We start from the raw sequence: 23,987 nt of genomic DNA on the forward strand, positions 1-23,987 counted from the left end.
AGCACTGACTCCCTCACAGTGGATGACCTCCAGTCCGACATCTCGCTCCGGGTTCACGAAAGAATTTGTGAGTTTTTTCCTCTCCCTCACTCTCTCCCTTTTCTTTCCTAGGAACCACCGCGGCTCTCAAAGACGCTCTCGGCAAGAAGGAAAATGAGAGGAGGCGGCAGATGGGGAATAGGCGAAGGAACGGGGCGAAAACCTTCTCCCTTCTCCTACTTAAAGAAAAGGGGGCAGTAGTTGGGGAAGGCGCGCCGATCGGGAAAGTCAAAACGACGGAGCGAAAAACCCTCTTCCTTTCCCATTTAATGCAGATGGGATACGATGGGACGTGCCCTGCCTGACGAAACGACGCCTGATCAGACGGGATGTGGCCTGGGTATGGCCCACCACTACAGCACGCTGGGCACAAGAACCAAAGCGCCACCGCACACAGGCAGCTCTCTGTATCCCTAGGCGGGACTTGGAAAACCCTAAAACGAGATCTCCGCTAGGAGAGACCATCGAGCTTCTTAAGTCGATCGAACGGCTCAGAAAAACATGCCGAGAGACAAGTAAGGAGCAAAGGGACACCCCCATGTAGGCCATGTCGACTCCGTCACGAACGACGAGCACGGGTCTCGGTCGGACATTTTTGATTGGAGCTCTTCAAACCCCATCACTCGAGTCATCAAGGTAACACTACCAACCCCCACTATTTCTTTATAAATCATTTCATACATCCATACACGCATTCATTCCATACGCCCGTGCCCCCGTAAGATTCGGGCCCTGAACCGTCCGGGGGCTCGAGAACTAATCCATCGCACATGCAGCGAAATGCATCGCAACACTCCGTGTTGTGTTACGAAGCGGCAGTTGCCTCATTCGACATGAGCAACGACCGACCGTGGTTCGAAGGCCGACCCACGAAGGGCTCGAGGCTCCCAGGCATCTGCTGGGTTGCAGGTAAAGGAGCAGTGAAATGTCACAAGAGGGCTATGCCGACCCCGTCACGAATGACGGACCCGGATTCCACTCGATCATACCCGTTAGCGAGCTCACCGAGCGCGTCACTCGAGCCCGAGTGATCGAAGCAAGCGACAAAGCTCAGCCCCTCCGGTTGTGAGAAACCGAGGACGGGGTAACGCACACAACTCAAACCGACCCCTACCAAGGCCCAACAGGGCTCGGGGGCTCAAGACACCAAACGCCTAGGTCTACGACCCCGAAGTTGCCCCATCCCTCGGCTACGCTTCGACTGTACACCAAAACACCTAGGTCTACGACCCTGAACTCGCCCCATCCCTCGGCTATGCCTTGACTGCACACCAAACGCCTAGGTCTACGACCACGAACTCGCCCCATCAAGATCCGCGAGCTCCGGCTCACCCGATCCCTAAACTAACTAACTAACCGCCTCGGCTGCGCGGGTTGCATCGAGGCCAGGGTCTACGACCCCGAACTCGCCCCATCAGGATCCGCGAGCTCCGGCTCGTCCGATCCCTAAGCTAACTAAACTAACTGCCTCGACTACACAGGCTGCACCGAGGCCAGGATACACGACTCTGACTCGCCTGATCCCACGACGCGCACCGACGCCAGGACCCGTGAGTTCTGTCAAGTCCGATCCCTAAACTAACTGTCTCGTCCGATCCCACGGTGTGCACCGATGCCAGGATCCACGAGCACCACCTCTCCCGATCCCAAAACTAACCGCATCGGCTACGCAACGACGCCTTGGTTGACAACTCCATCTCGACTAAAAAACACGCACACACGCCCGCTGACAACACCCCTAGACGATTCTGCCCGAATCGCCCGGAGGCTACACCCGCGGGTGCGCTCGCGCGCACCCGCCGTTAAGACAAAAATCCCCCAGACGATTCTACCCAAATCGCCCAGGGGCTAGGGGGCTCCTGTCGGGTTCATAAACCTGAGATCCCTCGCGGACCGGCTTCTCAACAAAGGCTCGGCCCAGGCAGACAACGCGCAACTCGTGGGCCGGCCCAAGTACCTGAACAACAGGCCAGAAGGACGATCCAATCACCGATCGGAAGGCTTGGCCGAGGAGGAAAGGCGCCCGTTTCCAACTTCGGCCCACCTCTCCGACCGGAGCCCTCGCTTCGGTCTCTAGCCTGCCTCCGAACGACCTCTCCGACCGATAGGCCTGACCAAAGCACTACTTCCGACTCCGACCCACGTGTCCAACCGGGGATGCGCCAAACCCCTGCTCACTGCTTTTCTTCGACTGACACGATCAGAGTCGACTAAGACCAACCGACCAAAGACGCTCGCTCGGTAAGGACCAGAAAACGGACAGAGAAAGTAAAGCAGGGCGCATAAGTCAAACCGCAATACCAGGTCCATACCCTGTACACCTGTGGAAACAGTACTATGCAACCTCCCTAGCACGACAGAACCCAAGCAGTGTTGTAGGCACCAATATTTTCTCCTACAGTATTGTGGACGCCGTTAACTCCCATACGGTAAGACTCCCCCCATATGTCTCTAGACATCAACAGTGGCGCCGGCATTTACCGTACCAGACGAACATGGTAAAACCCCTTGCATGCCTCTAGATATCAACAGTGTGGCAGGCGCCGACGTCTACCATACCCAAAGAAAACAACACAACCTCCCATGTGCATCTGACATTCAACAGTGTTGTGAACGCCTACCATTATCCTATACCCGCCGGCGTGGGCAACAAGGCTTAGAAGCATACGTACTCTCTCCCTTTCACTTGTAAAACCATTATCTTCATCTATAAAAGGAGATGCGCTCTCTCCCAACATTCAAATTCATTAAGCTCATTAAGATTCATCAGATCGATCAAGTTCATTAGTTCAGAACCAAGAACCGTCAGGTTCGAACCACAAGCACACACTTGAACACTTAGCTCATAGCAGGGCTTCCGTCACTCTCGGCCCTTCCGATCGGAGTCCGACCAGACCTCTTATACCCCCATCTTTCTCCTTCTCGTTTGTAACCCCACTGCAAACTTTGAGCACCTGGGCTCAGGAATAAAGTCACCGACCGACTCAAACTGGACGTATGACACGTTGCCTGAACCAGTATAAATCCTATGTCATTGAGTGCTAGGCCACTTCCGATCACAAAAAGGCAAAGTAAATATACTGCAAACGACTCCACCACCTCCCCCTCAGGGCATTGCATGAACCAAAAAGGGAAAGTAAATATACAGAAAAACAAAACCAAAAATTTTCTATGGATTGCAGAAAACAAAACTTTATGAGGGCAGTGAACCAACCAAACAGATCAAAGTAAAAAAAACAGATTCATTCTATGGATTGCAGAAACCAAAAATATTATAAGAGGATTGCATCAAACAAACAAATCCAAAGTAAAAACACTCATTTCAAATTATGACAAATACACGTGCGTAATAAATTTCTTCACTTAGTATAGTTGACCTAGCAATTACACCAATGATACCTAGCAATTACACCAGATTAAACACTATAAGTATTGATGAACTCTATTGTAAATGAAAAAAAATAGTCCATAAAAAGTTAACTAATATACAACAAATTTTCGATGGTATGCGGAGCAAAAAAAATTCTGAGAGCATAAACATTGAATTCAAAACAATAAATATGAGGCCATTTCATCTAACAAAAAAGCATAAAAAAATTTCTATGAATGGCAAAAACCAAAAACTTTAGAAAGACAAAGCATGAAACAAACATATCAAATTAAATAAAAAAACTGAAAAGCAAAAAAATTATATGTAATGCAAAAAGCATAAAGATTATGACAGCATTGCATGAAAAAAAAAACAAGGCAAGACAAAGAACAAATTATGCGTTGCAAAATACACAGTTAACCTAACACAACAAAATATGAAAATAAAAAATATTCAATGAACTGTAATAACATGCGAACAACATGAATTGTTGCTTCAAACTGAATTATAAGTGTACATCGATTCCAAAACTTCCAAATAACGTTAATCGAACATGGTTTCCAACTGAATTAAATATACATGAATCATTCAAATGAGAAATGAACATACATACATGTATCATGGCTATTTGAACTCAACTAACATGTCAAAACAATAGCAATCAAATAAGAAAAGGAATAGATAATATATCAAAGCAAAACAACTGCTGTTCAGATGGCGTTTTGTCATTAGCAACCGCTATAGTCATGGAGTGCTTATACAGCAATTTGGGTCCTACAATCAACACAACACCAGCGGCAGCATCAGAAAATGCCAAACAAGGCTAGCTGTTCAAATAACAAATATTATACTTACATCACAATCATGAAGACCATCAAAACTTGAGGCATTAAAATCATCATCGCCAGAGGCATTACCAACAAACAATAACTCTTCATTATCACGATCATCATAGTGCCAATATCCAAATATGAAGAACTTCTTTTCCTAGCTCTAAATAAAAATCAAGAGTAATTGTCAAAATATAAATAAATATTAAAAAATAAACAAACAAGCAACACACAAATTATTAGCAAAAAGCAAAGACCACAGTGAGAGTGATCCAGAAAGAGTAGTTACTATCACCAGAAAAAGCAAAACTGTCCAGTACATTTGTGTTGATGTACGGCTAGGAGGAGACGACATCAGGTAGACAAATTGGAATGAAATGACACTGAACTGGTCGTGAATTTGCATGTTAGAAAAGGTAAGCAAACACTAGTAGCAAGAAAAAGCAATCTAAACATCTATTGGTCGGGTGACTTCACTAGAGTGTAGAGCAAAATAGTAATGTGTGAGTAAGCTAGAGAAACATGTCCATCTACCCAAACCAAGTACCCAACACAAGAAATTTAAGAAAAAACCAATGCATGTCAAAGTTATTGCACATATACAGATAATAAAAGTCAAACAAACATGCAAACATACCACAGTCAAATAAAATTGTAATGAAAATAGATCAACACTAGTGATTTTAATAAATTACACTTAAGAAGCACTGTAGTTACATGAAGCCTCGAGATGTAAAATTAAAAAAAATGGATATGTAAATAATGAAATAAATACTAAGTTAGGTCCTAATTCCTCATACGAGTCAGATATCAATAATACACAGACCCATGGGGACCAAAAGCTCCAAAAACAAAAAGGCAATCCAAAGACCAACTGACCTCCAACATTGAGAGGGTGCTCTCCGTGCTTCCCACGCGGTAACTGACCTCCAACATTGCCGTCGCCGAAGATCAATTGCTTCGAACTCGCCTCTAAATGAATCAGATAGCTGAAGAATACAATACACCTCGAATGACAAAAGAAATCAGAATGAGAACAAAGGTGCCAACCAGATCTAAGAGATAGAAACGAAATAATGAAGATGGACAAACCACGAAAGCTAAATCGCCGTAGAAGAAGGTCCACTCCAACAAAATCAAAACAAGGCAAAAGGGAGGAAATGAAGAAGACTATGCTTGACCTTGAAACAACGAAGCAATAGCAGAATCAGACGAACGAACAAGACCAGATCTACGAGATTAACTGACCTGGAGATCAGATTCGATGGTGATGAGGATCCGCTTCGCAAAAATCGGGGAACATTGTGAAACTGACGCAACACGAAACAACGTCAAAAAGTAGATTGAATAGATGCGCAACAACCAGGCCTATAGGATTGCAAAGGTGAAATCGAAGAAAACTCACCAAGGAAACTGAATCACTGGGGATAAGCTCCTCTGGAGTCTCGACGAACTCGCTTTGAGCGAGATAGAGAGAAATGAGCAAGGCATGCCGTTCGAAAGAGAGCAAGGCATGCCGTTCGAAAATAATGGCCACCTGACATGTGGAGCCCACCTGGAAGGGACAGACAAAGCGGTGGCAGAATATGCTACCCGAGAGCGGCGTGTTCGAATACTAATAAATAAATAAATAAATTATAGAAGCCTTCGGTAATCCACTTGATAAATTTATTAAGCCTAATTAATATGTTATTAGTATATGTTTACTATAGCGATACATTGTCAAATCATGGAATAATTAGGCTCGGTAAATTTATCTCGTAAATTAGTCTCAATCCATATATTTAGTTTTGTAAATAGTCTATATGTCCAGATATCTTATGGGACCAGCGACTAAGTTTAGGACCCGCTAAATTCATGTGACAAAGCAAAACAAAATCACACACGCAATCTTTAGCTTTTTATTTAACACATGGCGGGTGTGCTGCTAGAGCCTGGAGGCAGGCTATTTCCATTTATAGATGCGCAATCTGTTCAATGAGACGTGTATGCAAGTGATTCTCAGAGCCACGGGTGGCTCTCGGCTACTCACTCCGTTCTAAATTATATGATTTTTTATCTTTATTTTTTTGAATCCATGACTTTTGCTATTGTCTAATGGAACAAAGTATCTAAAAAAAATCTAAACAATCTTACAGTTTAGAATGGAGAAAGCAGATTTTATTTACATATTTTTTAATCGAAGAATAGGTTCTGTATCTTAGAGGAGGAATGGAAGATCATGGGATGGTATCTTAGAGGAGGAATCGAAGAATAGGTTTTATTCTGCTAGAGCTATGTACTATGCTAGTGAGATGAGATCAGTAATCAGCATCGGAATCCGAGCACCGTGCCGTCGAGCGGCGAGACGCCGACGCGGCAGAGCTTGGCGGCCTGGACGCGGTGCGTGAGGACGCGGAGGACGTTGACTCTGCCCTTGACCACGAGCAACGAGTGGACCTCGATGACCGCCGGCGGCTGACTCTGGGCGGCGACGGGGATGGCGGGGACGTCGAAGACGGCGGACACGTGCTTGGTGCTTCCTCCGTCGATGAGGCCCGCGGGGATGTAGACGGCGCCGAGTTCGCCCCCCGCGTAGGCGACGCGGAGGGAGCTGTCGAAGTGCGCGAGCGGGGACCGGTTCGGGTTGCGCACCGCCGCCGTCTGCTCGAACGTGAAGGCGACCGTGCCGTTGGAGGCCGAGAAGGAAGGCAGGCGCACGGCGGCCACCGCGATGTCGGGCGGCCGCGGGCGGAAGAGCAGGAACAGCGCGGTTCCGGCGCCACCCGCTGACAGGAGCAGGAACGCCGTCGCGACGAGGCAGGATGCCAGCGCGGACGAGCAGGGGGACGACGCCGGGCGGTGTGGTGGGGGCAGGGGCGCGTGGTGAGGGGGACGGCGGGGGAGCTCGTCGGGGGCGCCGGCGCGGTCGTAGTCGCCGTAAGCGTGGGGGGGCGGCAGCGGAGGTGGAGGAGGCGGCGGCGGAGCAGGCCTGCTGCTGGCGCTGGGCGGGTCCGCTGGTGGTGGTTGGTTGCTGTGCGAGCGGCCCGGTGGCGCGGGCGGCGGCGGCATGGAGAAGGGGCGGTGGTGGTGCCCCGGTGGCGCCGGCATGAAGAAGAGGCGGCCCGGCCCCGCTGGTGGTGGCTCTTGCCTGGTGAGTTCCCCGCCTCTGGCGGCGCCGGGGGGCTCGCGGCGGCGGCCTGTGGGCGGCTGCATGCGTGTGGAAGCTAAGCTAAGGTAGGGTGGTTGGAAGAATCGGATGGAAGGCTTTAATCGCAGCGCAGGACGAATGAATTTGATTTGATGGTGGTGCTTGGCATGTGCGTGCTCACTGCCGAGGTGAGGATTGATTGATGCGCGCGGAAAGCAAGCCAAAAGTCCTCACTCACTCACTCACTGCCAATAGTCACTGCTCTGCTGGGAGAGTGAAGTGAACTCAACTCTGCAAGTGGCCATGGACTCGTCAGACATGGTCATGCATGCTTCTTTCTTTTTTTCATTCCACGCACACATAACCTTTCCTCCTCCTTCCGGCTTTTGGAGGCGGCTGCCTTCGCTGCTTTTCCGGATTGTGCTGTGTGGTGTCCACACGAAGCAATCGGTCCATGGGTGGGTGAGGGTATCGACATAGGAGGGAGGGATGGAGCTCATGCTTGAGCCAGAATAATAATACAACCCTTTTACGGAGTGTTTGGTTTGCGGTTTCAACCTGGATATCCCGCGTCCGTCCCAGATGATCTCCTGTTTGGTCTGGATTCATCCCGCACAAGGTATATTCTCTCTAGATGCGGGTTCGGCCGTTACCTCCAAATCGGAGGAATCATCTCGACCTAGATGGACGCCGTTGCATCTCTGTTGGCGAGCGCAGACGCTGGTTGCTCGGATGCTTCTCCATCTCCGACACGGGCAACCTCCGGTGCCCAGCGATGTCCGGATGCTTCGGCCATGGCGCAGTTCCGTGCGACCTCCGGCGCGGAATGAGCCCCCTGGACCCTCGGCAAGCACGGACGGCGCAATGCGGGGCGAGCTTCGACCCCAGCCATGGTGGCACGGCGCGGCCGGGCAGCTCCTCTGGCCTTCGAATCTGGACGAGCAGCGGGTGATGAGGGCGGCTAGGGCAGGCGAGCGCTGGCTCGGGGAGGTGACAGTAGGGCGGGCGAGCTCGGAGCTCGAGGAGGTGGCGGCCATGGCGGGCGAGCTCTGGCCAGCAAGGACGCGGGCGCAGGCCGCGCGGGGGCAGGGCTGTGTGGTGCAAGGCGCGCGGGGGCAGGGCGGCGCGGTGCGGGCCACGGGGGGCAGGGCGGTGCGATGGGAGGTGGAAGAAAAGGGAGGAGTCACTGACAGCTATGTCCCACGCAGATAGCTACTAACGGAGTTAACAGTACCATCCATCCCAACCTGTTCTATCCATCGTACCAAACAGAAAACTGAAACGGCTCCAACCCTCAAACCAAACATGAGATGTGTTCATCCCATTCCAGAAAACTGGGTTCATCCCAACCCAACCCACTTGGCCTCCAGACCAAACACACAGTTATTGATTGTATATAAACTTACAATTAATCTATTAGTCCAATTATATACTAACTAGTTCATCTATAGTTTATTTTCTTCACTCATAGAATTTTTTTTAGTTCTTGTGCATAAGTCGGCTCCTACTTCTTTTTCTCCTCTTTTCTCTCTCCTTTATCTCAACACACAGCCTACCAATAGTGTTATTATATACTTGCTCTAGGCTCAACTAATTACACTGCAGGAGCAGAATTAACTAGATCATCACAAATGCCCTAATAACGTTTATGCCTCATTGTGCATTCCTTCTATTCTAGTAATATGCTACTAGTATATATAGGAGTATTGTTTTTCTTTCTTCCTCTGTTATTGGGAAACATTAATATAAGGAGCTGGAAGCATTTTTTTTTGCGACGAAAGAAGATGTATATTAGATAATAGCTGGGTACATGAACACGTTACAAGCACTTTGGATTACATAAATATCCAGAAATTGATTTTCATCTAAATTATACCCACGCTGTGAATAGCTCAAGATCTCAAAATCCAAATCTGTACGACGCTTTGCAGTATGGATGACCGCACAAGCAAACACTCGGCAAAAGGCCTGAGAACAGATGCCCAACGAACGACGGCCAACATTCATGTAGGCAGAGTTGAGAAACTTCTTCTTCCCGGTGTCTTCCTTCTTTTTTTCTGCCACCGAAGAACGAGGAAGACCGTCGTCTGAAAATAAAAGTCTCTATGTCGTCAAATCGGTGAGGATGTTGACGCCGTAGTTGTTACCACATCTTCAACAGAGCCGCCATGGAGAAAACGATTCCACCCTACCCTCTCGCCGTCGCCGGAGAGGAGAAAATAAATCCCCAAAACCAATAAACTTGGCATAGAGAGACCCTAACCCTAAAGAATCAATCTACTAGAAAAACTTATTAAAAACGATGGATCTCCACTCCTTCCGACCTTCGGCGATATGCCGGAGGAAGGAAGGAGGGGGACCAGCGGTGGTGAAGGCGAGGGCGGCGACGGCGCTGAGTTGGGAGACACTAGATATAGGAGCTGGAAGCATATGACCTTTTTCAATGTACTTACTGGTAGGACGTACCCTCTTCTTCTTTTCCTACTTCAGTTCAGCCTTGTCGATCACGAAATATCCGTATACAGTTAGTTACTCAACCAAGTACGATACAGCATCAGAGACGCATTTCTTAAACAAACCCCTAGCAGGCCGGCAAGCAGTCTGTAGATGATTTGTTTCTTTCGTCCATTTCCCCTTTCCTTCCTTTCGTTTTGGGCAACATCCATTCATCCAAAAGCGAAGCGAAGCCAGGTGTCTCGTGAGGATTAGGATTAGGAGGCTTCTTAGTCTTCACGCAACGTCTCCTTTTAATTTATTTATCTATCTTTCCTTGCTTTACTACTTTGTGTTTGCTTTGCCTGGACCTGGATAGACACCACCTTCATCTTCCTCCCAGCTGAGCCGCCTTCTTTTCTTTTTTCAAGCTTTTTACTATTAGTCTTCGTCCCCAGATGAGCAGGCCGCCACGAAAACAATTGTTAAGCGTTGCATGGGGGTCACAATTTTTTTTCTACGTATATGACCACGTACGTGGCTTGCGGATTAAACGAGCATATTAAGGAATCTAGAAATATAATTACATAGAAATTATAAAGCATCCCCGTTTTATGATCTTTGCCACGTATATCGTGTAGATCTAGTTTATAGAAAATATAAAGTCCGTTTCATTTTTCTAATACTTGTGTGATTTATTATTGTGCATTTTATAATTTTAAGTTGATTTGATAATTTTTTAAAAATAATTAAAAGCTAGAAAATAATTTTGCAACCCTAAACTATTTTCAAATCCATTCAGACTTTTTTTTCTCTTTTTGTCGCTGTTCGTGGCGGGGCCTCGGCTGCAAGCGCTATCGCGATGGCCTTCCTGGCCATCTCAGTCCATGTTCCACGGCGAGAACCTGGCCTACTCCAAGTTCTGGCGCGTTGGTAACAACAGCAGCTAGGGCTAGAGACGAAGAATTAGTAGCATGCCACCGACATGGTCCTGCCTGCCGAGTTGACTCGTTTTGCTGCTGCTTTACGCCTCGGCTTTTCGTCGCCTCGCTCGCGTCCTATGCCATCGTGCGCTACCAACGTTCGTCAAGGGATGAGAGCCATGGACAGGCCGAGCGACTGTGGCTAGGGCTCTGTTGTTGGCCGACGTCAAGGGTGGGCGCGACCGGTGGCACGACGTCCTGTGGTGTTGTGAGATTTGACGCCAATGGCGGGTGCTGCCTGGTGGCAGAATTCGCCATAAGGTTGTGCACGAATGTCGAGCACATGATCTTCGATGACGGCAAAGTTAAAGGATATGCTCCTACGCTCGAGCATCGTATCAGTATGTTTTCCATAATTGACATGTCAAGGTCCACCCGTAGAGTCCGATGAAAAATCATATGTTGCACGTGCAAGATTAACGGAAAAAGTATCTTCTAACTCGTCTTTGATTGGCGGCCAGCTGTAGCTTGGTGTGTATTCAAAGAACATTCTTCTTGTGGTGAAACTATTAAGAAATTATATTTTATAGGATGGTGCCTATGGGGGTATGACCCCTGGTATCCATAGGATAAGACATGTGCCGCACCATTAGAGGTGGCCTAGCCCATAAAATTAAGGCGTGCGGCGCATGACACTAGTCGGCGTGCACCACAAGCCTACAAGAAGATATTATAATACCAAATAGCATATTTTCCTTATAACCCTACCCCTCCAGAGTATATAAGGAGGGGTAGGGGTCCCCTAGACGATATATCTAATCATATGCAATATAATCCACAAAGACACAAGACGTAGGGTATTACGTCAAGTCGACGAACCGAGCCTGTCTAAACGCTGTCCCTTGCGTTCTGTGTCACCATCCGGTTTCCTCACGCGCACCTCCACCGATTCATCTACTACCGTGGGCATACCCCTCGGTAGACTGCCGACCAGATTTCGTCGACGGTGGCACGCTAGGTAGGGGGGTGCGTGCTGATTTTATGGCGAACCAGATGGGAAACTTTTCTTCAACCAATGTCACCGACAACTCGGAATTCGGCGAAAACTTGACGCTGCCACATAGCGGATTGCCTTCCTCGGTGAATGGCCGCATGTGCTGGAGTCCAACACCTTGCCATGCGCCTCCAATAGATGCAAACACGCGACAACAAGATCGGGGTCAAGCAATCTAAGAAAGCTAAATCAAGTCGCTTCCTAATTAAATATTGTTATTATACTTCCAGATATATCCATATGTCTGTGTCGACAGAATATCGTTGACAGTCCTCCGAGGGGTATCCCACAAAGGTAGATTGATCGACAGAGATGCATGTAATCGAGAACAAGAAAGCAACAAAGACACACGAGTTAGATAGGTTCAGGCCATCAGTATGACGTAATATCCTACTCCTGTGGTCTGTTGTATTGTATTGGCTATCGTATGATATTACGTCAGTTTGGAGGGGGTCCCTGCCTGCCTTATATAGTCCGGGGGGTAGGGTTACAAGTCGGTTAGATTTGAGAGATAACCGAAAAGTAATAACAGATTATATGAATCATGGGATCATACGTATCCTAACAGATCTTGTAGTATCTTCAGGATATCTTCTTGGTGTCTTGCGGGAGGTGCCGAGCAATGTCGTGTCCCGCAAGGCTTCGTCTTGTGGGCTAGGCCACCCCTGAGGGCGCAGCCCATGTGGTCTGCCGTGGGTATCCGGGGTTGTGCCCCCCACAGCTAGTCCACAAGCGCCTTGTATCCGTTGTGCAACGTCGTCTTGAGCTTGTTCGAGCAGGTACGAACAAAGCCGAGCAGTCAAACTCATGGTTCAACCACCGTGATGAGTTGCGAGCAGTTGTGAGCCATCGCCGAGCAGCGTGAACTATCGTCGAGCAGCATGAACCGTCTCCGACGCCGAGCAACATGAACCGTCGCCGAGCAGTGTGACCCAAGTACGGCTTGCCATAAGGATGTAAGGAGCTCAAGTTCAGAATTAAAAATTTCTTCGCGGTCGACCAAGTGTGCCCACTTAGAGTCCAACCACGAGAAAAGAAGATAGTCTTCTTCAGCTTCAAGAGGCACGAAGTCTTCCAGATTAAAGCAAACACACTCACCGCAAGGTGAAGTGTGCCCACTTAGTCCCTGAGCCTAACAGTTGGTGACGCAGTGACGTGGTGCCAGGGTCCAAAGTAGAAGAAAAGCAAAAGTCCAGCCAAGTAGGCAGCCAGTCCCCGGGCATAGCCTCGAGATGAGAAAAGCACATTCACCACCAGGTGAAGTGTAGGCATTTAGTTCCTGAGCCTGCTAGAAGATGGAGAATGAATCTTATAGCAGGGTCAAAGAAAAGAAGTCTGAAAGCTTGCCGACGTCATCTGGCATGCGCGTATCAAGACCCTAGACGTGCTGCCCAAGATCAGCACCCTGATCCGAACAACATGGAGCAGCTTGATAGCACACCGATGAGACGTAGCAAGATCCGACCACCAAGGGAGTCCTCTGCTTAGCTGGCGTCGCTTGCACAAAGAATCCAAACACTGAGGAGTCCCCAGCATAGCTGGCGATGTCCGAGCACCGAGGAGTCTCCGGCGTAGCTGGCGATGTCTGAGCACCGAGGAGCCCCTGACGTAGCTGGCGATGTCTGAGCACCGAGGAGTCCCCGGCATAGCTGATGATGAAGCACGAGCGACGAACAGTCCAGTCAACTGGTCAGCGGCGAAGTGTGCATTGAGTAGAAGCGACTGGTGAACAATCCGATCAACTGGTCGGCGACGTAGTCCATGAACCTAGCGGTTCGACTAGTTGATCAGTGGAGAAGTCCGAGCACTAGGTGGTCCGATCACCTAGACGATGAAACTGCAATACAAATATGTAGAACGGGTAGTACATGATGTAAAAATAAATATATGAACTCCGCGATGAAGGCAACAGAGTGGAGCAGATAAACATTTATGTTTGTATGAAGTGTTCATAAATTTATTTATGAGTAACTTCCTGCCGGTTGGTTCTGTATCGCATCATCAGCCCCAACTAGCCCAAACTCTATAGCGCGGAGTGGCTAGCACCCGTGTACGCGTAAGAGCCCAGGCGTCGCCGAGGAGCCACTGCCGACAACCCATAACGCAGAGGGCTGGCGCTCGTGCACGTGTAGGAGTGAGATCGAGAACAGGGTTGTTTCTGGTAATGCAAATGAGAACGTGGCTGGTCGGCGAGTTTACGGAGAAGACATTGCATTATGGAGCATCTTAAACATGGATATATTAGACGTGGAGATATTTAATTATGGAGAATAACTGGAGAAATAATATTTGGGGAAGCATGGTGAAAACTTGAAGAAAATAATTGAAGAAAGCTGTATTAAATACAGATATAGAAGATGTACTTGGCTTGCTATCAAGGCACATTCGGGCTTGCATCCCCCGTACATGCACGTTGCATGTGTATATACACCCGAAGATGCGAATTAGCCTTGCATGGCACTGTAGATCGTGCCTCCTCCACAGTAAACTCTAGCGTTGTTGTGTGCTGGCTGGAACTCTGGTGTCGTGTCATGCGGAGCCAACGCCGTGGCTCGGGACTCTATGCTCTGATTGAACAGCATGGGAGCAGATCGGTAGAAAGCACCATGGCAAGTTTTTGACAAAGGGCCGCCATAGATCAGCGACGATGATGTTTGTTCAGGATGAGGGGCGTGAGAGGTTGCCAAGCACTGCCACGGGTCGATGAGAGATGCAGCTGAATCTGAAACCGTGCATGCTTGCTCGATGACGATTGAGACATGGCGGGAGGTACGTCTTGCGGCTGTGTCGAACCTTATGGCCCATGCATGCCCATCATGAACCCGATGGGATCTCGAAAAAGCGCCGCCATGCAATTTCCTAGTGATGCACTCCGAACGCCGCCGCCAGCGTGCCAAGCATGACGCATGTTGCTCAAACATGCTCCGTGATCGTTGAAGGATGTCGACTTAATCAGCTGAGCTGCTGCGAAGTATGTTGATCTTGAGGTACGCCATCTTGTTCGTCATGGAAACAGCACGCACACCTCTACCTAGCACGCCAACTATCGACAGAATATCATCGGCAGTCCTCTGAGGGGTATCCCATAAAAGTAGATTGATCGGTAGAGATGTGTGTAATCGAGAACAAGAAGGTAACAAGACACATGAGTTAGACAGGTTCAGGCTGTCAGTATGACGTAATACCCTACTCCTGTGGTCTGTTGGATTGTATTGGCTATCGTATGATATTACGTCAGTTTGGAGGGGGGTCCCTACCCGCCATATATAGTCCAGGGGGTAGGGTTACAAGTCGGTTAGATCTGAGAGATAACCAGAAAGTAATAATAGATTACAGGAATTATGGGATCATACGTATCCTAACAGATCTCGTAGTATCTTTAGGATATGTTCCTGGCGTCTTGCGAGAGCCATCGAACAATGTCGTGCCCCGCAAGGCTTTGTCTTATGGGCTGGGTCGCCCTTGGGGGCGCAACCCATGTGGTCTGTCGTGGGTATCTAGTGTCATGCCCCCCACAGTCTGCATGATTTTAGTTGTGAGAAACATAATCACATCTTGTTGTTGCTTGTGATTTCTGATCGGATACGCAAGATCATTTCCGCATATCACAACAACCAGCAATTAGGAAAGGCGAACGGTGATAACACGATGTGGAGTATTGTTTCCACCAAAGATGTTGTCGGGGACCTAATACCGGGGTACCCAATGAGGTGGAACTAACAACCATCGAATGTTGACACTTTCGGTCAGACAGGAACACTACTACGCTTCTTGCCCGAACAACGGAAGATTGGTTCCGCCTCGCCCGACCACCAAGGGCTAGACCCCACCTCACCCGACGGCTAAGGGCTGGCTCCGCCTCGTTCGACGTCCGAGGGCAGGCTCCGCCTCGCCCGACCCTGAGGGCTAGGCTCTGTCTCGCTTGGTGGCTAAGCGTGGGCTTCGCCTCGCCCGACCATCGAGGGCTAGACTCCGCCTCACCCGATGGCTAAGGGCTGGCTTTGCCTCATCCGACCACCAAGGGCTAGACTCCGCCTCGTCCGATGGCTAATGGTGGGCTTCGCCTCGCCCGATGTCTGAGGGTAGGCTCCACCTCGCTTGACGTCCAAGGGCTAGACTCCATCTCGCTCGACCCCCGAGGGCTAGGCTCTGCCTCGCCCGGCGGTTGAGGCAGGCTTTGCCTCACCCGACGACCGCATCCTGATCCTTCATAAAGACAAGCACAGGATACGATAGGACATTCGAGTCAACCACAATATCGAGGGCCATGCCCTATGCGCCTATAGGAAGGTACCGTCAGGATACGATAGGACGAGCGCTTTAAGCCCTTTTCGACATAATAGTACCCGAATAGTGTTGTAGGCGCCGACTTTTGTCCCACAGTATAGTAGGCGCCGCCTTCAGCCCTCGGGCGCGGATACTAACATAGGCGTACGACAACCGTTGTGGTCCAAGGGAAAACTCACATCATTTATAGTATAGGCGTATAGTCATCTCCCCGTCCGCTCCCCGTAGAGTCATGGCTTGGCGCCCTAACACCCCGCATCGTTCGCCGAGGAGGATGGGACGTAACCACTCGCTGAAGCAAGGCCAGGGCGTGGCCCTGTTAGGGTTAGCAAATGTGCCATCCCTAGCACGGTCTACCATGATAGCGGTACATGCTCAAGGGAAAAGGAAAGCTCGGCACCTTTGAAGAGCGACCTCCGCCTTAGGTTTTTTCCTTTTCCCCCATCTGTAAACCCCCTGCTCCCCCTTGGTCTATAAAAGGGAGGGTAGGACTCCCCACAAGGGGGAGATCAGTTCGACACACACAACACATCCTGCATACAGCCAAGCAATGATCAAGTTCTTAGTGTCCTTTCGACCATTCCACCAGAGACTTGGGACTGTTCCCTCTCTCGACCGTTTGTACCCCCTACTACAAACCTTTTTTGGCACTGATAACACGAGCAGTAGCAGACTGGACGTAGGGACATTTAGCCTGAACCAGTATAAACCTTGTGTCCTTTAGTGCACCATCTGGGCCTAATGCGCAATAATTATAAATTTACTAGCCGGTGTTTGTTCGAAACGCCGACAGATGTTGATCAGTCGTACAAGCTAATTGGAGTAGTTGAAGAGATATACAAGCACATATGCATTTGGATCTACACCATCATGCAAGCAACCTCACATATCTTAGGCATGCAAGGAAGATCTCAGACTGCGCCCTCTCCTTGGTCGGACACGCTTAAGGGTTTCGCCTCCCCACGCGGATTGACTCCATCAGGCTCCGATTACGCCCGTTCGCCTATGACTCCGCGTACCCGTCCGAGCTATCAAGCGAGCAGTCTGAGCTACCAAGTGAGCCATTGGAGCTGTCTAGCGAGCCATCCAAATCACATCCATCTACTCGGACATCATGATTCGCTGGCTCCTCTACTCCACTCAGCATCAATCAAGCCAAGTCACGCTTTAATATTCTTCTAAATATTCTCTAATCTTCAGACATGTCCGATGTCTCTCCATGCTATTTTCTCCATAATCATTCTCCAAATGACTTTTTTCTCTGCATATACCATCTTTAAGATGACACACGCTTTCGACTCAATAAATCCCTAAATAGTCATGTTGACGCTCGGATGTCCCTAGAGATGGCCCTATCTCCGGCTTCTCCCTACACGTGCATGAGCATCTGTCCTCTGTGTTACGAGTGGTCGACAGTGGCTTGTTGACGACGCTTTGTTCTTCCTATATGCACATGGGCTCCGCGCTCCGCGTTATGGTTAGCGGGCTAGCCAGGGCTAGAGACTTAGCTACAAACTAACTGTTCGGATGGTTTATATTAAATATAAACACTTTATCCAAAAACAAACACAATGTTCATCTAATCGCCGAGCAGCATATGCTATTTCATCACTGTTGATTTTCCTCTGGGTTTCATATATTTTATTTTTACATCATGAACTACCCATTCTACATATTTTTATTTTAGGGGTCTGTTTAGTCAATGAGCTTACACTCGGGGACTGGATCCATCAGGAAGGACAAGAGGATCATCATCTAGGTGATTGCGCCACCTGACACTCGAACTTCACCGTCGACCAACTGGTCGGACCATTCAGTTCATGGACTTCATCACCGACCAGTAGGTTGGACTGTTTAATGCTCACTTCCGCTCAGGCATTCACTTCACTGCTATGCTAAGGCTATTCAATTGCTCGTCGCTATGGCTTCATCGACAGCTATGCTAGGGACTTACCAGCTATGCTAAGGACTCCTCGGTGCTTGGATTCTTCATGCAAGAGTCGCTAGCTAAGCTAGGGACTTCCTTGGTGTTTGGGTTTTGCTACGTCTCATCGCTGTGCTTTCAAGTTGCTCCATGCTGTTCGGATCAGGGTGTTGATCTTGGTGTGGCAGAACCACCCAAAATAGCATGCTTCTGGAGATGCTCATCTTCTACCAGACACTAAGCACCCCGAAAGTTGGCTACATCGAACGGTTCCATCGAGCACATCCTAAGGGAGAACTCGAATAATCCATGTTTTTCCCTAGGATCCAATAATGAGAACGAGTTTACAATACTTAGTCCATTTCATACAACAAGAGTTCTTAAAAATACATTATTACAATACCAAGTTCAAAGTGCGGAATTTAAATAGCGGAATTACAATGATCATCTAATGATAAGATACAAGGATCTGTCTGTGCCCACCAGAAGAATCCTCCCCACAACAGTCATTCCTCAAACTGCACCTGCAACAGGGGTAAATAAACCCTGAGTACACAATGTACTCGTAAGACTTACCCGACCAGTGGGAATAATTTCTCAACTCCAAAGGATATGATAAGCTTTATGGTTTGCTGGGTTTTCTTTTTGTAAAAGCATTACTAGCAGTGAATCCTTATGTATGTATTTTATTAGTAGTCATGATTAGTTCATTAGCTAACCATTTTATGTAAGCACCTATTCTACTTTCAAGCAAGAGTTGAGCAATCAGATCTATTTTACCATCTTTCATCTTCCAGCTCTTACTATGGTGCTAGATCGTAGACAAGTCGTACCGTATTACATGACGATTCCCGAACCAATGTAGCCCAGCTAGGTACCATGAAACACACACCCCACTTGTACCTTAGGTACAAGCAGGACCAACCCACCACTCTCCTATCAAGGGGTCCAGGTCCCCGTCCAAACTTAGACTCCAAGCCCCTACACCTGAGTCCTGAAGTCAGTGTGGTGCTTAGACCTCCACCATCCCCGCCTCCAATCAGTCGGTCCGAAAAGAGCTAGATCCCACGACAAGAGAGCAACGAGCCTTCTTGCTCTCATAAGCAAGTATGTGCTCAGGATAATAAGTGTGACCTTGACTAGAATCCAATGCAACGGCCGATCCTTAACCAACATGGACAGGGAAAATAGTGTAACCAAGTTATGCCCCGCTGGTCATGGGACATAACCTATTACACCCACCAATACCCATACCATATCCCTTCCCGATCTCTATTTTTTCTTTTCACCATTTTATCATGAGAGTGATAATAATAATCACATATTATGAGTAACGGTAGGTTACTCACGCTACCGATAGCCTAAGCATAGCAGCTACTCAACCTATGCTAGTAGGACTCATAGGTAGGTTTATCTATGCATGTAGTTTTAATATAAATCATGTAACGTAAATGCACATCACACACACACACACACACACACACACACACACACACACACACACACACACACACACACACACACACACACACACACACACACACACATATATATATATATATATCTAGTGATTAGTTAAAATAAGGGTATGCACTAGGGCTTGCCTTAGGCAGGCGTGGTGTTAGTTCAGTCAGTCAGTGGTAGCTCCAAGACCTCCTTCTGCACGAGAATCTCCTCCTTGAACTCGTGATCTCCGATGGTCATGATCTCCGCCAACTCGTTCTCTACATGCATGCGATGATGATGCAACACTTAGTATTTTAGCAACAGTAGCTCCTAAAATAAGAATACACATGGTAAACTACTAAGCTAGCTCTAATGACTAAGATACTAAGCTAACTATCATCTTCATCAAGTAAAGTGTTGGGTTCAACTACCAAACACCTAGTTTTACAAATGAAGAATATATCTTTATTTCTACTAACGATTTAATTTATATTTGAAACAAAGAGCATTTAACTACCCTTATGATAAGGCTATTCTAAAGCTACAAAAATTATAGTGAGCACATAATAATACCATGAAGCTACTGTAAAATTTTCAAAGATAAAGCTATCACCGATTTGCCACAAAAATTCCTACAATATTTAATCTAATAATATTAATCACTCTCAAATGGTTTAATAGCTCCTGGTATCAATAAGCACATATATGAACTAAATGCACTAACAAATAGAGCACAATTTTAGAAACCTAACAAAATTAGTTTCATAATTTTTGGATATCTACATTATTTTATATTAATTATCAAATTTTAGCTCAAAATTAAAATGAAAAGCTATTTCTATTTTCCATGAAAAAACTAAACTGATTTCGGCCCATGCGTGGAGGTGGTCCGCAGCGGGGAGCCCACGCGTGCTAACACTTTTGCAGAGACGCCCCTACGCTACCTACTATTCACACGGTGTTGTTCGCTCTATTCCTATAGACAACAACTTTGCAAGAACACCCTCGGAACCTCCCTCCTTTACAACGATATGGCCCTTGACCATCCCCGCGCGTTGACATATTAGCGAAAACACCCCTGGACTACCAACAAAATAACCCACAGTCCACGTTACTATTCCTATAGACAGCGACTTTGCAACGGAACCCTAGGACCTTTTCACCTTCGCACCGGAGAGGCCCCCAGGACACCCCTCACTCACCGACGCGACGGGCAGTGGCACTAGGTGGTACGCTGACCACCCGAGACCCTTGTAGATCTATCTAGGGGACCGATGCTCACCTATGGGCCAACGCGCGATAATGGGCGGTGGTTGCACAAACGAAGGTGAAGTAGAGCGGGCTCTCCCCGGTGGCGGGCGACCGCAAACCTGGCCGAAGTGGTGGATTGGCTAGAGACTACCTGACCAGTGCTAGCCACATGTGCACGACGAGCATGGCAACAAACCATAGTGGACATGGCCATGTCAGCGGTAGCGGGGAGGCAGTAGCACTCCCACTGGCATGCGCACGGTGGAGAGGGAGCCAAGGCAAGCTAGTGGTGAAGAGGAATTTGCATGAGGCGAAGGGGTGAAGGCTGACCACGACGAGGGTGGCGACAGTTCATAACGGCATGGTGGCGGGCAAAGATCCAAAAATTGGAGCTTGGCTGAGCCACAATCAAAGCAGGGTGGGGTTGGCTAGAGAGGGGATGTTGAAAGGTCCTAATGGCTAGAGCGGGGGTGAATAGCCTAATAAAAAATTCTACAATAACACTTAATAAAATGGTTAGACAATTATGAGGCAAAGCAAGTGTTGCGCTAGCCTACTCAAAATGCAAGCCACCTAGCACAATTCTAGTTTAGATAGTATCTATTCATATAATAGCTATGGCACTACCCTATGTTAGTGTGCTCTCAAAGGCTAACTAAAGAGCCACACCAACCAACCAAGCAAGCTCTCACAACTAGCTACACTAAAGAGCTTGACAACTTGTTTGCGGTAATGTAAAGAGAGTGATCAAGAAGGTTATACCACCGTGTAGATGAAGGAACCAATCAATCACAAGGATGAATACAATGAAGACCAATCACCTCGGAATCAAATGATGAACACAATGATTTTTTACCGAGGTTCACTTGCTTGCCGGCAAGCTACTCCTCATTGTGGCGATTCACTCACTTGGAGGTTCACGCGCTAATTGGCATCACACGCCAAACCCTCAATAGGGTGCCGCACAACCAACACAAGATGAGGATCACACAAGCCACGAGCAATCCACTAGAGTATCTTTTGGCACTCCACCGGGGAAAGGTCAAGAACCCGTCACAATCACCACGATCGGAGCCAGGGACAATCACCACCCTCCGCTCGATGATCCTCGCTGCTCCAAGCTGTCTAGGTGGCGGCAACCACCAAGAGTAACAAGCGAATTCTGTAGCGAAACACGAACACCAAGTGCCTCTAGATGCAATCACTCAAGCAATGCACTTGGATTCTCTCCCAATCTCACAAAGATGATGAATCAATGATGGAGATGAGTGGGATGGCTTTGGCTAAGCTCACAAGGTTGCTATGTCAATGCAAATGGCCAAGAGAGTGAGCTTGAGCCGGCCATAGGGCTTAAATAGAAGCTCCCACGAAATAGAGCCGTTGGGCTCCTCACTGCACTAAACATGGGCCGACTGGACGCTCCGGTCATATTGACCAGACGCTAGACCTTAGCGTCCGGTTGTGCGATGTGCACCACGTGTCATCGACTTCAAATGCCGATCACCCGATTTCAACGGTCAAGTGACGACCGGAGGCGTTAGTTAGAAAGTGACCGAATGCTGGACCTCAGTGTCCGGTCGTTTCCAGTAAGGTTCCAAACGTGAATTTTTATGACCGGACTCACCTAGTGTTCGGTCACTCAACGTCTCCCCTGTGTGCCTCACGTCAGCGTATGTCAGCACTGACCGGATGCACCCTGCCAGCGTTCAGTCATAGAGCGACCCAGCGTCCGGTCATTTGACCGACGCTAGTGTCTTCGCTGTTACACCTGATCGGACGCGCCGGTCCAACCGAGGCCAGCGTTTGGTCACTTCCAGTGACCTCCGTCTTTTTTGTCTAGGGCGTCAATGGCACCGTCGGACTATCCGCACTCTACGGGCGGACATTCCGCCGGTGGAGTTTCTTACCCTTGCTCCCAAACTTCACCACCCTTGATCAAATATGCCAACCACCAAGTGTATCACCTTGTGCACATGTGTTAGCATATTTTCACAAACATTTTCAAGGGTGTTAGCACTCCACTAAATCCTAAATGCATATGTAATGAGTTAGAGCATCTAGTGGCACTTTGATAACCACATTCCGATACGAGTTTCATCCCTCTTAATAGTACGGCTATCAAACCTAAATGTGATCACACTCTCTAAGTGTCTTGATCACTAAAACAGAATGACTCCTATAATTTATACCTTTACCTTGAGCCTTTTGTTTTTCTCTTTCTACTTTTCAAGTCCAAGCACTTGATCATCACCATGGCATCACCGTCGTCATGTCATGATCTTTATTTGCTTCTCCACTTGGAATATGCTACCTATCTCATGATCACTTGATAAACTAGGTTAGCACTTAGGGTTTCATCAATTCACCAAAACCAAACTAGAGCTTTCAATCTCTCCCTTTTTGGTAATTGATGACAACCCTTTCGCAAAGATATGAATTGAAATTCAATTGAATCCATGTTGCTTGCCCAAGCATATTTACCATTTGTAAAAGGATATGGACAAGTTTCATGAACCCTAAATGGTAGCAATTGCTCCCCCTACATATGTACTAAGAGTTTAGATTGTAGCTTGCACATATGCTTAGATAGGAAATATAGGAGACAATGTCTACCAAATGATGCTAAGGTATAAAAGATAGACCTTTGAAGCATGATACCAATCAGAGTACACCATTATACCATCCTTAGCATCATGGTTAGCTTGATACCACTTGGAAACAACACTTTGAAAATGAAATCACTATATAACCTATGTATGCTAGTTTTTCATTTCATCATTCAATCCTACAACTAGCATACACCACACAAGCATGGATATCGAAAATTTAAAACTTGTGCCATGCAAGCAAACATATGAAATGCACATTCAAATGCACCATACAAGTTCATGAGCTTGCTCCCCCTACTTGTGTGCTCAAAATTTTAATTGATTCCTTTCCTTTGTCATATCTCTCCCCCTATGTCAAATTTTCTCCTTTGGTGTCTATTTACTATCTTTGTGCACTATTTCTCCCCCTTTGTCATCAATGACCACAAAGGTTTAAAAGGTAGATAGGTTAGGATTATCAATGTCAATCAATGGGGTCAGGATCATATTCCCAAAATTTTGTCCAATCTAGATCATTTGCCAAAGATATTTAACTCGATTTGATCCAAGGACAAGCTTCTTCACACCTCCAAATAAGGGTTATCTTGTACCATGTTGAGTTAAACACTTAGAGCTCATTTTCTAGATTAAACACTAGGTTTACAAGCCCACAAACATGTCATATGCTACCACTAGATCAAAATAAGCATAG

At 47.6% G+C, this 23,987-nt stretch overlaps 1 protein-coding gene and 1 long non-coding RNA gene across 2 annotated transcripts; both read right to left on the reverse strand.

The window, feature by feature from the left end:
* Positions 1 to 3,912: 3,912 nt before the first annotated feature.
* LOC136457391 (uncharacterized) lies at positions 3,913 to 5,761 on the reverse strand. Its single transcript, XR_010759709.1, has 4 exons — positions 5,645 to 5,761; positions 5,119 to 5,549; positions 4,265 to 4,402; positions 3,913 to 4,183 (listed from the first exon to the last, which is right to left on the reverse strand). It is a non-coding gene; the product is annotated as an uncharacterized lncRNA (long non-coding RNA).
* Positions 5,762 to 5,991: 230 nt separating this feature from the next.
* LOC136457392 (formin-like protein 6) lies at positions 5,992 to 7,620 on the reverse strand. Its single transcript, XM_066457423.1, has one exon. It carries the CDS (start codon positions 7,432 to 7,434, stop codon positions 6,547 to 6,549), a length of 888 nt encoding a protein of 295 aa, XP_066313520.1. The 5' UTR covers positions 7,435 to 7,620; the 3' UTR covers positions 5,992 to 6,546.
* Positions 7,621 to 23,987: the final 16,367 nt, after the last annotated feature.

This window comes from Miscanthus floridulus, chromosome 6, assembly GCF_019320115.1.
Source record: "Miscanthus floridulus cultivar M001 chromosome 6, ASM1932011v1, whole genome shotgun sequence".
Taxonomy (NCBI): Eukaryota; Viridiplantae; Streptophyta; class Magnoliopsida; order Poales; family Poaceae; genus Miscanthus; species Miscanthus floridulus.

Coding starts and splice junctions, on each gene's coding strand:
- LOC136457392 (XM_066457423.1), bottom strand. CDS start 7,434: ATGCAGCCGCCCACAGGCCGCCGCCGCGAGCCCCCCGGCGCCGCCAGA.